Genomic DNA, 14,345 nt, shown 5'->3' with positions numbered 1-14,345 from the left:
CTTTAAGTGACATGTGAATGGTTTACTGTGAATGTTCATCCCTATGGCTTGGTTTATTATGGTTGTCCAAACAATTATTTACACATGCATTGAATTTCGCACAGTAAATTGCATACATGGAGATGTTGATTTTATGCATGTTATGATTTTTCGGCATTGGCTTGTTTTGTGTCGTCCATGTGGGACGTGGGTTGGTAATTTGTGACGTAGCCCAGAGTGACGGCACTCGGGATGCGTACCTAGGATTAATGCTAGGTGACTCACTTGGGACGGGGCTGAGACGGACTTCACCCTACGGGACCCAAGTGGCGGGGCTGAGAGTGGACACCACCCCGGTTGTTGGCTCAAGTGGCGGGGCTGCGAGTGGACACCACCCCAGGTTCCTTTGAGCAATAGCATTAATGCCGAGGTGACGTCGATTCCGAGGATAGTGCTAATGTGGCACTCTTGGGGCTAGGGTTGCGTTGGGTTTTGGAATGCTTTTGAGTTGGAGCGTAAAGCCTAACAATGACAATGGGGTGATTCCCGGGTTCATATGTCGAGGTTGTCCCTCTTAAGCATGATTGTTTTGCCAATGAACCGAAGTGGTTGTGTCGCCTTTAGAGAGATTGCATTTTCCCCGATTAGGGTTAAGTGCTATGTGGGATTCTCTTAGGCTGGTGCATGTTGGGATTTATCGATTTTGTATATGATTTTTCATGTCTGCATGAAAACGTTTTTGAACTCTCACTTAGATGATTCAGCATCTAATTTGGACTATGTCCCTGGAATATTCAAACGTTCCAGGTGAAAGCAGTGGCGCCAAGGGAAAGAATATCATCGAGATGTAGCGGCTATGTTTAGTTTTCGTAAGTTTTGTCCATGATTACGATGTTCAGAGGTTATGTAATATTTTGATATTTTCATGTGAAACATCGATCTGGTTATTGTAAAGGAATTGTCGGTTATATATCATTGAGGTTTCGATCTTGCTTCCGCTGATGTGATTGTTGATACCTGTCTTAGTTTATTATTAAATTTTGATATGCTAAGAAGGTACGATCGGGATTGACGGGAAATGATTGTGATGAAGGTATATGTATTGAGAGACTTATGTTATGTGTTCGATGTTGAAAAAAAAAAAAAAAAATATTCCCGAAATCTCGAGTTAACGCTCGTTGTGGGAAAACGGGGCGTTACATTTGGTATCAGAGCAAACTAGCAAAAACCCCGATTGGAGACTCAGGGGTACTAGTGGAAATGAGAATGATTGAGATAGGTTTTCAAATAGGAGATGTGAAGCATTGAGGTTCTAGTATTAGAATGATTTGATATTTGCCATGGATCCTAGGGAAATGAGAAACCTAGGATGGTTCGGTTAGTGTTATTGAGAATACAGTCTAAGGATTCTAATGATTGAGGTTACCTCTAAGAAAGTGTCGGTGTTTTCCTTTTTCAGATGGTGAAAACTCGAAGAATCACGGATCTCAATGAGTGAGACGAAGAAAGCGGTAGTAGCAGTCATCGTGGTCGCTCAATGAGTCGCGCCACAAGCAGTCGCCATAGTCGCTCTGCGAATTCAGCTACGAGTAATCACCGTAGTCGCTCCACAAATCGTGCCGCGAGCAGTAGACGACAAGAAGAGCAATCAGGTCCTAGTGAGAGTAGACTTGATCGAATAGAACGGATCTTAGAGGGCGTGCTGACACATGTAACAAGGAACGAGCCACCAAGGCACACCCCCCATATGCTGGATCAGTATCGCCGGCAAAGACCCCCGGTGTTTAGAGGAAAAGCGGGAGATGACCCCAGTGCAGCCGAGTACTGGATAGAGCAAACTGAGAAGCTGCTCCAACATCTGCAGTGCAGTGACGAAGAGAAGGTTAATTGCGCCACCTTCATGCTAGAGGAAGAGGCTGCACGATGGTGGCAATCAGCCCAACGAGCCCTACAAAGGACACCCAGGCAGGCAGCACAGGATCTAAGGCCGAGGCAAGCTCAGGCGATAACCTGGGAAGCATTTAAGGAAGTTTTCAATGCTAAGTACTTTCCCCAAAGCTGGAAGGAAGAGAGAACTTGGGAATTCATGAACTTAAAGCAAACTGACGAAATGTCAGTAACCCAATACGATGTCAAGTTTACCCAACTAATCAGATACGTGCCTATGTACGAAACTGACGAAAGACAGAAGGCACAAAAATTTGTGAGTGGATTAAAAGTAGATCTACAACAAGCCCTCAGCTCATGTACCATCAACACTTACAACGAGGCGCTGGACAGGGCTCTGACCACCGAGATGAACCTACTGCGTATAGGACTGATAAGATCTGATGAAAAGAAGAAAGATTCGAAAGGCACGGAGCATAAGACAGGAGGGAAAAATTTCAAAGATAGCAAGCCGTGTCCCCGATGCAATAAAGAACACCCAGGAAGAAATTGCTCTCAAGGGCATATCACGTGTTTTTCGTGCGGCGAGAAAGGACACAAGGAAAAGGACTGCTCTAAGAAGAAAGATGTTCCTCCAACTGGGAATCGAACGGGGATCACATGCTACTCGTGCAATCAACCCGGTCACTACGCTAGTGAATGTCCGAAGAGACAGAAGATGGATCAACCCGGGAAGATAACCATGACGCCAGGACCTCGTACTGGACGAGTCTTTTGCCTAACAAGAGAAAATGAAGAGGTCTACCCTGGCTTGGCAAGAGATGACGAAGAAACCCATCCGACAATGACCAAAGATATGCCGAGTTAATTCAATGTTATCAATTTCTGTGCCATCTTGGCAGATAAGTTAAAGTTCAATGTTATCAATTTCTGTGTCATCATGGCATTAGCATTAGAGTCGGTTGGGAGTCAATGAAATGTATTTCGAGGACACAGTTGGAAATAATAATAAGTGTTATGAATTATTTTGGGATTTGTGTAACCGCCTGTTTAGAGCTACAACGGGATATTCTGGAAAATAAAAACATGTCTGGTAAGCTCGGATCATAAGGAGATATAAGCAATGAATAATTGCTAAGGATAATGAGTGGTACTTAGGACATTTCAATTAAGAGTCATTAGCAAGTATCACAGACCAAATTTCGAGGACGAAATTTCTTTAAGGGGGGGAGGATGTAACACCCGAGAATAATCTTGAGGATAAAAATGATATTTGATGAAGGGCATAATTGGAATTTTGGGAAAAATAAGACTATAGGGCACACTAACACAGCTTTGGACGACCGAATTAATCAGAGGGAGTACCTCGGACCCTAGATAGCCAAGGAAAATGGTATAGTATCGACGAACAATTAAAATTATGAGTTTTAGTGATGAAAAAAATGAGATCGGGAACAGTTTTCGGTACAGCAAAAATACAGCTGCCAATTAGGTCGTATTATCGAATTGCTGTAAACGACATCCAAAAAGTCAACGGAGAGTGTCAAGGACTAGTATTCGATGTATAGAACAACCCTTAAGTGGTTTCAGGTTGAATCGAGTGGATTTGAGGTCAAATAAATCAATCGGGCCTAAGTGTAATTTTCTAAAAATGCCCGAGGGAGGTCAAAACGGTAAATTTTCGGAAATTTCAAGGGAGAAATGAGAAGTACTAATCTTGAGGGTCCTATTGAGGATGTTAGAAAGATCAGGGGCTTGAGGATAAGGGCCAAAATGCAAAAGAGAAATTTCCAAGGACCAAAATGCAATTTTCAGAAAGTAGTACAAGCATGGCCGATTTGGCCATGGATTTGGCAGGAAAATCCGGCCGTTTGACAGCCTAGGATCGGCAGAGAGTGGCCTAGGCTAGTCTAGGAAGCGTGTGGGGAAAGATTTGGCCGGAAATTGGCCACGTGGGGGTCGAATTTTGGCTATAAATAGCCAAGGGTTTCGGCCGAATGTAAATCATCAAATCGCTCAAGTTTGAGAGCGAATCGAGGGAAACCAATAAGGGGCTTTTGATCCTTGAGGGAAGAGGATCATTTCTGGAGATTTTGGGAATTTTTGGAGTGGTGTAGGGGTGTTTTTGCATTTGGCCGAATGTATATATATATATATATCGAGTGAAGATGAAATCGGGTTGTAGAGTGATCGATCGAGCGATCTAATAAGGGGCTTTTGTTCGCAAGGTGATGGGTAAGTGATCTGGAAAGTTTCGTGCCAATCGGAGTTCGAATCGAGGGTCAATTTGGTTCGCCGGAGTTCGGTGGCGGGATAGCTTCGGCCGACCGTTTTTGGCCAAATCGGAAGGCTTCCGGTGGTCTTTTCCGAGCAAGATTGGTACCATTGGGATCGACTAAGTGAGAGGAACAGCCTGGTGTCGTCGCTTCAATTTTCCGGTGTGCCGTCGCCGGAGAAGATGACTGGAGGTATTTTTCTATATTTTTTAATTCTGAAAATATAGAAAATTCGATAAAAAATAGAATTAAAGGAATTAAAATTCTGAAAAAATATCCAGAAATTCAAGAATGATGAATAGTTTAATTTGGTGAATTTTTATCTTGGAAATTTCTTGGGGAAATAATTATTTTTGATTTTTGAAATGAAATGTAAATAGAAAATAAATAGGAGGAATTTTTAGAAAATTATGAAAAAATTCCAGAAGTATAAGGAATTTATTTGATGAGTTTTGGTGATTTTTATTGAAGTATATTCGAAGTAAATCGATGAGAAATAAATTTTCTCAAGGAAAAGTAATTATGGAAATTTGAGAAAATAGGAGAAAAATGTGGAAAATTTCCATAAAATCACAGAGGCTTATAAATATTTTTTATGAATTATTATGTAAAAATATTTGAGAGAATAGTTGTGTAGATATTTATTTTGGATTATTAGAAAAGAAAATGGGAGAAAAATAGGAAAATTGTGAGAAAATTAAGGAATATTATAATTGTTGGATAAATGTGATGATTAGGGTGCCTTGAGGGTTGAGACGAAGTGACTCGTGCGAAGTTCGAAGAAGGCACGCAAATCGAGACAAGCACGCAAATCGAGACAAACCGCGCTTTTCAAGAAGAATTCGAATTGCGCCCAAAGGTGAGTAGTTCTATCGAAAAACTCGATTGTGGTTTATGAATGGTTATTGTGAGTGTTCACCCCCAACTCTGTTTGGAATTTTGAGTGGTTCTACCCAAAAAGACTTTAAGTGACATGTGAATGGTTTACTGTGAATGTTCATCCCTATGGCTTGGTTTATTATGGTTGTCCAAACAATTATTTACACATGCATTGAATTTCGCACAGTAAATTGCATACATGGAGATGTTGATTTTATGCATGTTATGATTTTTCGGCATTGGCTTGTTTTGTGTCGTCCATGTGGGACGTGGGTTGGTAATTTGTGATGTAGCCCAGAGTGACGGCACTCGGGATGCGTACCTAGGATTAATGCTAGGTGACCCACTTGGGACGGGGCTGAGACGGACTTCACCCTACGGGACCCAAGTGGCGGGGCTGAGAGTGGACACCACCCCGGTTGTTGGCTCAAGTGGCGGGGCTGCGAGTGGACACCACCCCTGGTTCCTTTGAGCAATAGCATTAATGCCGAGGTGACGTCGATTCCGAGGATAGTGCTGATGTGGCACTCTTGGGGCTAGGGTTGCGTTGGGTTTTGGAATGCTTTTGAGTTGGAGCGTAAAGCCTAACAATGACAATGGGGTGATTCCCGGGTTCATATGTCGAGGTTGTCCCTCTTAAGCATGATTGTTTTGCCAATGAACCGAAGTGGTTGTGTCGCCTTTAGAGAGATTGCATTTTCCCCGATTAGGGTTAAGTGCTATGTGGGATTCTCTTAGGCTGGTGCATGTTGGGATTTATCGATTTTGTATATGATTTTTCATGTCTGCATGAAAACGTTTTTGAACTCTCACTTAGATGATTCAGCATCTAATTTGGACTATGTCCCTGGAATATTCAAACGTTCCAGGTGAAAGCAGTGGCGCCAAGGGAAAGAATATCATCGAGATGTAGCGGCTATGTTTAGTTTTCGTAGGTTTTGTCCATGATTACGATGTTCAGAGGTTATGTAATATTTTGATATTTTCATGTGAAACATCGATCTGGTTATTGTAAAGGAATTGTCGGTTATATATCATTGAGGTTTCGATCTTGCTTCCGCTGATGTGATTGTTGATACCTGTCTTAGTTTATTATTAAATTTTGATATGCTAAGAAGGTACGATCGGGATTGACGGGAAATGATTGTGATGAAGGTATATGTATTGAGAGACTTATGTTGTGTGTTCGATGTTGAAAAAAAAAAAAAAAAATATTCCCGAAATCTCGAGTTAACGCTCGTTGTGGGAAAACGGGGCGTTACAGACTTGGCCCAAATAATTTTGGAGAAAAACTAAATTGGAGTTTTTCGAGGAAACTTTTTAGGCAAATTTATATTTTTATCCCATATTTTACGTTTTCTTTTTCATTTGATCACTTGAATTTTTAATTTGATACAATGGGAAGTGAAAATAGTCAAAGTCAATTGTATTTATATTGAGGACATTGTCTTCAAGTCATTTAAATTTTGAAAGAAAGAGAACAATTAGATAATGTAAGGCAGTTCATGTATAAACACTCTAATATTTATATTAGATACTCAAATTTGCTAAAAACTTGGATATCACATTAAAGGCGTACCATTTTTTAAATGAGGACTCATCTATTTATAAAGAAGTGTAAGACTTCGTGATAAATATTCATAGGGCTGCCCCTAAAGGTAGGCGACCAAGACGGTTGCCTACGGCTCCCCAATCATAGAAGGCTTGTTAAAAATTAAGTTCCAGTTTTGAATATATACTTTAAATATATAATAAATATGTTTTAACATACATAATTAACACTAATTTTATTTGAGTTTAGTTGGTAGACTGGTGGCTTGTAAATCAAAAGTTTCTTAGGTCATTGGTTCAAGTCATTTCACCAGCATGTTTGATTTTTTTTATATCTCACAAATTCTGTAAAAAAAATTAATACTTTAGTAATTTTTTTTTTTACATTTTAATGTTTTCTATATAATAAATACTAATTCCACAAATTTTGTAACAAAAATTAATGCTTTAGTAAATTTTTTTACATTCTAATATTTTTTAAATAATAAATACTAATCTTTTATTGATTTTTTTAAAAATTAATATTTTAATTATTAAACCTTTAAAAGTTTTTAATTAAATTGTTTAAACTTAAAAATTAATCGTATAAATTATTAATATCAGATTCAATATAGAGTATTGAAAGTCTAAGATCTCAATCAAATTTTAGATTGCGTTCTCTTTGTTATTTTCAAATTATTTTTAATTTTTGATTTTCTAAAATAATGAAAACGCGTTTTTTTACTATTTTTAAAAATACATCTTTGAAAACTAAAAATAATTTATAAAGAAAACTCAAAACAACAAAAAATTATTTTGAGTATTTTCATTCAAAACAAACTCTAAACTCAAAAATATTTATTTATTTATTTATTCATATTTTATTATTGTAATGGAAAAAATATTACAAAATTCATTAACTTTAAAATTTATATATATTTTTAATAATATATTACCATTAAATATTTTAAATTTACTGAATAATAAAATTTATTGAATAAAATATCATTAAAAAATTATTTTCAAAATTTTAAAGAGAACATGTTTTTTAATTTTTTGTTTTGAGAAATATTTTTTCAAAATGACAAAGAGAACGTATTTTTAATTTTCTAAAAATAGACTACCAAAGTAAAAAATTGAAAATAAATTCAAAACTCAAAATTAAAAATTAAAAAGCAAAGAGAACACAACTTTAGTTTTTAGAGCTTCCAAAATCACATCCCATTCCTATAAATCATGTTTACCCTTTGTAGTGCCCTGTCTCTGTGAGATATTATCTCTCTAAGAGTGTCTATGAGAAGCTAGCTGCATGGTTGCCCACGTGTCTCCATCAACCATTGAGAGTTGGGCTTCTATAAAAGGTAAGACACAACATATTTGGCGGGATCTGAACATTTGGTAACCTATTTCTATTCTCTCAAATTTCTCTTTCCGAAATCCTTACATTTCTTTTTGCAGCTTCTTCCCTCCTTGCCTACTAACTTGATCGTCGGAGGGTTATCGCAGGAGATTTTTCCCGCAAGGCTTTTAACCCTCATCTTGTGCAGTAGTTCTTCTAGAAGTCGAGGCCAAGTCAGTCGTGTTTCCTCCAAGAGAGCCCCTGTTCTTTCCGAGGCCCTTGACGCACATTCTCGAAAGAGGTCCATACTTTTTTTGGAAGTTGATCTACTCATCTCTAAGAGGTGTATCAGACCTTCTTCGAGAGCCTTGAGCCAGACTGAACACCTAGCCAGGCTAAACCTTTAGAGGGCCCTAGTTGGCCATCTTTCTCTGCGAGCCATTTCAATCTGCGAGACCCCTCTCTGAGAGACCTCTCTCCATGAGGTTCCATCTCTTTAGGAGAGCTTGCTCGGCAGTAATACCTTTGGTTGTTAATATCTCATACGGCTTTAGACGATAATTTTCCTTACTCCAAACAAGTTTTAATTGTTGTATTTTGGCAACAACACCCTTCACAAATTTTTAATTTTCAAATATAAGAGTTAAGACGTGCTTAGGTTCAGTTTGAACCTTCCTAAGAGGGACTTGGGCAGTTTCTGAGAGAATCTAGTCTCTGAGAGCTAATTATAGTCTCCGAGAGACTGTAATATCTTCCCGAGAAGAAAGAGAAAAACTTTAGTTAGTGTGGTCAGAGCTGTCGGAACCCCTCGCAATGTTCTGACAAATTGAGAAAGGGATGAGAGGAAATCGAAAGAAACAAAGGACAAGATTGACGAAGAGGGACTCCAGAAATGGCGATCCAGATGGTAGCGACGACAGAGATGAGTTGAGTTATGGACAATGTCATTAGTGATGGAGAGATCTATAGCGAGAATGAAAGTAGAAGAAGATAAGGAAAAGATGAGGAGAAGATGGATGAGAAGGAGTTGGTGTCGGTGTTAGTGGAAGAGATAATAGCAGTGACCGATGCCAGTGGCGGTGGCGAGATCTGCGAAGAGGATGGAAGAACAAGATGATGATAATGAGGAAGAGGAGGAGGATGAGTCAGTGGTGGGGTTAGAGATGATGGTTGTGAATGGTTGCGATGGAGGCGACAAGATCTGCAGCGAGTGATGGAATCGGTGATTGACGATGTTGACGGTGGCGGTGATGCTTACCGATTTCTGATACACAAGAAAAAGACGGATGAAGAATTTCAACGACAGAACAATGGAAAGAATATGAGCTGCCTTAGAGCTTTAACACAAAGGTTAAGACTGCGTCTTCTTTACTATTTTCAGCTTGTTTTGAATTTTCAATTTTTTAAAATACTGAAAACGCATTTATTTTACATGTTCAAAAACGCATTTTCAAAAACAAAGAAAAGTTTTATAAAGAAAACCCAAAACAAATTTGTTATTTTGGGTGTTTTCAGTGAAAACTAACTGAAAAGGCAAAACAAACGTAAAACGCGGAAAACAACCCTTTCCCTCGCGACCCCGAAACCCATTCTCACAGAACTAATAGTCTCTCTTTCTTTCTCATCTCTTATCTCTTTTCTCCTATTTTCTCCCTATCGGTGACCTTGCCCTCCACCACTACCTTTGACTCCACCTCTTTTCTCCTTTATCTTCCATATTTGGCGGCCACTTGAAGCTGATGATGATAGGTTGATGATGTCGAGCAAACAATAGCCATGACAGAGCAAGTAGGTGATGATGGCTTGATGACTGCATATTGGCTAAGCAACATCTAAAGGATGGCTGACGGCCATGAAACCACAGACCACAATGGCTGGTGGCGATTGACTGCGTTTTTAAGGTTTGACCAAAAATTAAAAATCAAATCAATCAAAATCTAGTCGTTAAATCTAGCCCATTTTTGTATATGTTAACTCTCTTGGCTTGGCCTTTCTAATGGTAGGTTCTGATCTTCTGAATCTCCGGCCGACGATAGTTGCTAGCGACGGAAAAGAAGCAGGTATTGGAAAAAATAGAAAAAGAAAAAGAAAAAAAAAGAAAAGAAGAAAAAAAAGAAACATTTATCCTTAAATTGAGAAAATAAAATTATATATTTATTTAAAATTTTAAAAATATAGTATATATATATTATAATTAAAAATATATATTGAGTATAGTATATTAGTAAGTGCATTACACATATTATATATAATAATATTTATTATAAAATATATATTAAAAAGAGTTAATATTATTTAATAATTAATTTTTTTAAATAAAATATCATAAAATAATATTTTACAAAATTTCAAAGCAAACATATTTTCTAGTTTTTTTTAAGAAATAATTTTTCAAAATGACAAAAAGAACGGTTTTTTTTAAAAATTTCAAAACAATAACTCAAAACACAAAACTAAAAATAAATTCAAAATTCAAAATTCAAAATTAAAATACGAAGAGAACACCACCTAATTTTCTAGGACTCTTTTTCTTTTTCGGTTTTCTCAATGAATTAATTATTCTTAATTAATTTTAATTGGATATCTTACCCCTGATTCCAAAGAACGTCTAGCATTTGAGCTTTTTCGAAGAGTTTTTGGGGACAATTTGATTTAGTTAGGCTATCTTTAGTAGCCTCTATATCCCAATCTCTATTATATTATAATAATTCATTTTTTATTTTAATTTTATCTCGAAAACTACATCTACTCCATCAACATTAGCTATTCTCTTATCTATTTGATTCTTTATTTTATTTATTTATTAATAAACTTTAATTTTATTTATTTTAACATACATATAATTAATAATTAAATATATAAAATAATTAAATATACATATACAAAATTAATAATTAAATTTATAAAATAACAAGATACACACATATATACAAAATTAATAATTAAATATACAAAATAATGAAATACACACAATATCACTCACCTAATACAAAAATAAATAAATAAAAAAACCAAAATCATTGGCTGATTTGCTCCCAAAATGAAAAAAAAAAAAAATCCCAAAATCACTCATCCAACAGTTGATTTGCTCATCACCATTGTCGAAGAAGACACGCCGTCATTGGTTGTCGTTGCTTGATCTGGAGCTGCTTGGAGTAGCGCGTTAGTCGCCTAGAGTTTTTGTTGCTCAATCTAGACTCTCGTTCGACCGATTTCGTCCGCTTCTCGATCTGGTCGATCCTTTTCATCTTTTTTTCGTTGATGGCCGTTGGAGGGGAAGGGTGCGTTGATGACAACTAAGGGGTGGGAGAGAGATGGCGAGAAGAATCTGATCGCTAACAGTGGTAAGGCATTTCAAGGTTGTCAAAAAATTGAAGAGGCGAACTGACGATAGCGAGCACTGTTGAGATTTCTCACCAAAGATAGCTTTGGCAAGCTGGAGAAAAGGTTGTTGAAGATAGCCTTAGGTCTTGATTTTATGTCATTTTTGAATTGTGTTGACGAGGCACGTGAATAAGGGTTAAATTGCATAAATGCTTATTGAATTTTGTATTAAGGTGCAAAAATATCACTAAATTTCAGTTTATAGTTAAAAGATCATTAAACTTTAATTTAGTATATAATTTCATAACTATCGTCTATTATCGTTAAAAGAGATTAACGAAATACTGATATTTTTGTACTTTAATACAAATTTAAGTAATATTTTTATACTTTTATGCAAAGTTTAGTGACCATTTGTGTTATTTAGCCGTCCATATTGTTAGTCACATCAACATTTCATTAGCCTTTTTTAATGGCAGTTGACAGTAGTTATAGAGTTGTATATTAAATTGAAGTTTAGTGACATTTCGGTTACAAATTAAAGTTCAGTGACTTCTTTGTACCTTAATGTAAAGTTCAGTAATCATTTATACTATTTAATTTGTAAGTAGGGGTGTTCATTTGATCTAGACTACCTCTGGACAGCTAAACCAAATCAGATTGGAATTAAGATTCCTAAAATTTTTGGATTGGTTAGGGTTTAGATTGGATATGATTTGATTAGTTTAGTTCTATTCGGTCTAGTCCTGACTTTTCTTAACTATTTATTTATTTGTTAATATTAAAAATTAAAAATAAATGCATATATTATATGTATAATAATAATAAATAATAATATTATATTATTTACAATAGATTTTTATTTATAAACCAATTCTAAATAAAAAAATTAATTAAAACTTATAAATAATATGAAGATGGAACTGAAATTTGAACACCACATGTAAGTTATTTTCGAATCCTAAATTAACCTTATGACTCCCACTAAGATAGCATTTGTTAAAATAAGAAAGATAAAGTTACATTAAAATAAGATTGAAATATTTTCTGAACCAAGATATAGAATGATCAAGATAAAATTGGAAAGTATTATAAGATTTTTATCAAACTATTTATTAAATTTTTTGGAATATATGAAAAAATATGTGTTATTTTTTTTTATCTGTAAGGTCTAAGATATGCTTATCTAGAGGGAAAAGAGATAAATATATTTAAAAAATATCAAATAAATTTAACAAACACATTAGAAAGGATAAAAATTTGAAATATTTTTTATATATATATATTTTTTAATCTATATCTTTATTAACAAATATTACTTAAATTGATAGCGATCGTATATTATTGTAATTGAAGGAATATTCTTTATTTAGTTCTCTTGCTAGGAGACTCAGAATATACTTTTACCTTTAAATTGTGGACACTTTGCGTTTTTGTTTCTATTTATGGGAAAAAAAACGTTAACCTTTATATATATATATATATGTGTGTGTGTGTGTGAGTCATCACCTTTGTCCCCATCACACTCTCTCATGTGGAAGGGATCCCTCTTGGTGCGCAGACCACCGCGGACGTGCCCTCCTCCTTGGGCACTTTCCTTATGGACTCCATGGATTGCACCCAGCCTCAGATTGAAGCTATCCTCCGTCATCTGAAACTGGACGTTGTCTTCTTCGATTTCACCCACCGGTTGCCAGCTCTGGCCCTCTGGTTGGGGATCGAGTCTGTATTCTACAGTGTCGTCAACCCCTCGATGATCGCCTATGCATTGTCCCCGGTAAGGCGCTTTCCTGGCGAAGAGTTAGCCGAGGTCAACATTGCTCAACCCCTAGAAAGGTATCCGCTTTCGGCGATGAAGCTCCATGGTCGCGAGGCCAGAGCCTTTGAAGCTCGAAGGAAGAAGAAGTTTGGCGAAGACATGCTGTTCTATGCCCGCCTTTATGCTAGCTTGTACAAATGTGATGCACTAGGCTTCTCGACCTGTGGGGAGATTGAAAGGCCATTCTGTGACTACCTCAGGAGCCAATAGGAGAAGCTTGTGTTGCTTTCAGGGCTATTCGTAAACGAGCTATCGAGCTTTTCGTCTTCGGAGGAAAGATGGGCCATCTGGCTCGGCAAGTTTAAGGCTGGGTCAGTTGTTTATTGCGCCCTTGGAACTGAGTGCAGCTTAACAGAGGATATATAACAGCTTTTCGTGGGATGTTGCTACATGTAACGACGTGATATCAAAGTTCGATGATTAAATCAGACTTCATAGATTGAATTTTATCATCAATTTTCGGGCTTATTTTATGAAGTCTGATCAGGCTTCATCCAAAGACAATAATGACAAATTAGGTGAGGACCTTTTAAAATTTTGGCGCTTTCGATTGTTCGCTCGAGGCAAACTCATATTCTTATATTTTTATATTTTTTTATATGATCATCCAAACTTTTTATTGTTTCAATTAAATTGAGTGCAAAATACAGGAACAAGTGTATAGTTGAAATAACAAAGCGTTTCGATAATCACATAAAAAAACGTAAAAAATACAAGAATAAAAATATAAATTTGGCCAAATCTTATATGTCAATTTCTTCCATATATATTATTGCTTTTCCACGTAAAAAAACGTGAAAATAATAATTGATTCCATTATTATATTTTGTCTTCCCGACTTCCATGGACAAAGTTGAATAATCACAAACAAATCATAATCAAACTAAATCAATTAAAAATTAGTCATTGTTCACACGTTTAATTGCTGGGGTGTTTAAAATATTATTCAAATTTTATTATCACGTTTAAATTTTATAATATGAGAGAGAGAGAGAGAGAGGGAGAGAGAGAGAGAGAGCCATGAACGATTGATGAAAGCAATGGTAAATGAAAGCAATCTCACTGCGTGCAGAATATAGCGAGAGAGAGAGAGAGAGAGAGAGAGAGAGAGAGAGAGAGCCGTGAACGGATTGATGAAAGCAATGGTAAATGAAAGCAATCTCACTGCGTGCAGAATATATATATATATATAGAGAGAGAGAGAGAGAGCCGTGAGCGATTGATGAAAGCAATGGTAAATGAAAGCAATCTCACTGCGTGCAGAATATAGCGAGAGAGAGAGAGAGAGAGAGCCGTGAACGGATTGATGAAA

At 36.4% G+C, this 14,345-nt stretch overlaps 2 protein-coding genes across 2 annotated transcripts; both read left to right on the top strand.

Moving 5' to 3' along the window:
• Positions 1-1,516: 1,516 nt before the first annotated feature.
• Positions 1,517-2,734, top strand: LOC127811811 (uncharacterized). The gene has a single exon (XM_052351987.1). It carries the CDS (start codon positions 1,517-1,519, stop codon positions 2,732-2,734), a length of 1,218 nt encoding a protein of 405 aa, XP_052207947.1.
• Positions 2,735-8,957: 6,223 nt separating this feature from the next.
• On the top strand, positions 8,958-13,243 carry LOC127811810 (cyanidin 3-O-galactoside 2''-O-xylosyltransferase FGGT1-like). The gene is made up of 3 exons (XM_052351986.1): positions 8,958-9,069; positions 9,894-9,950; positions 12,756-13,243. Exons 1-3 carry the CDS (start codon positions 8,958-8,960, stop codon positions 13,241-13,243), a joined length of 657 nt encoding a protein of 218 aa, XP_052207946.1.
• Positions 13,244-14,345: the final 1,102 nt, after the last annotated feature.

This window comes from Diospyros lotus, chromosome 10, assembly GCF_014633365.1.
Source record: "Diospyros lotus cultivar Yz01 chromosome 10, ASM1463336v1, whole genome shotgun sequence".
Lineage (NCBI taxonomy): Eukaryota > Viridiplantae > Streptophyta > Magnoliopsida > Ericales > Ebenaceae > Diospyros > Diospyros lotus.
Note: the sequence above shows the minus strand (reverse complement) of the source record. Positions and strands in the feature narration are given on the sequence as shown.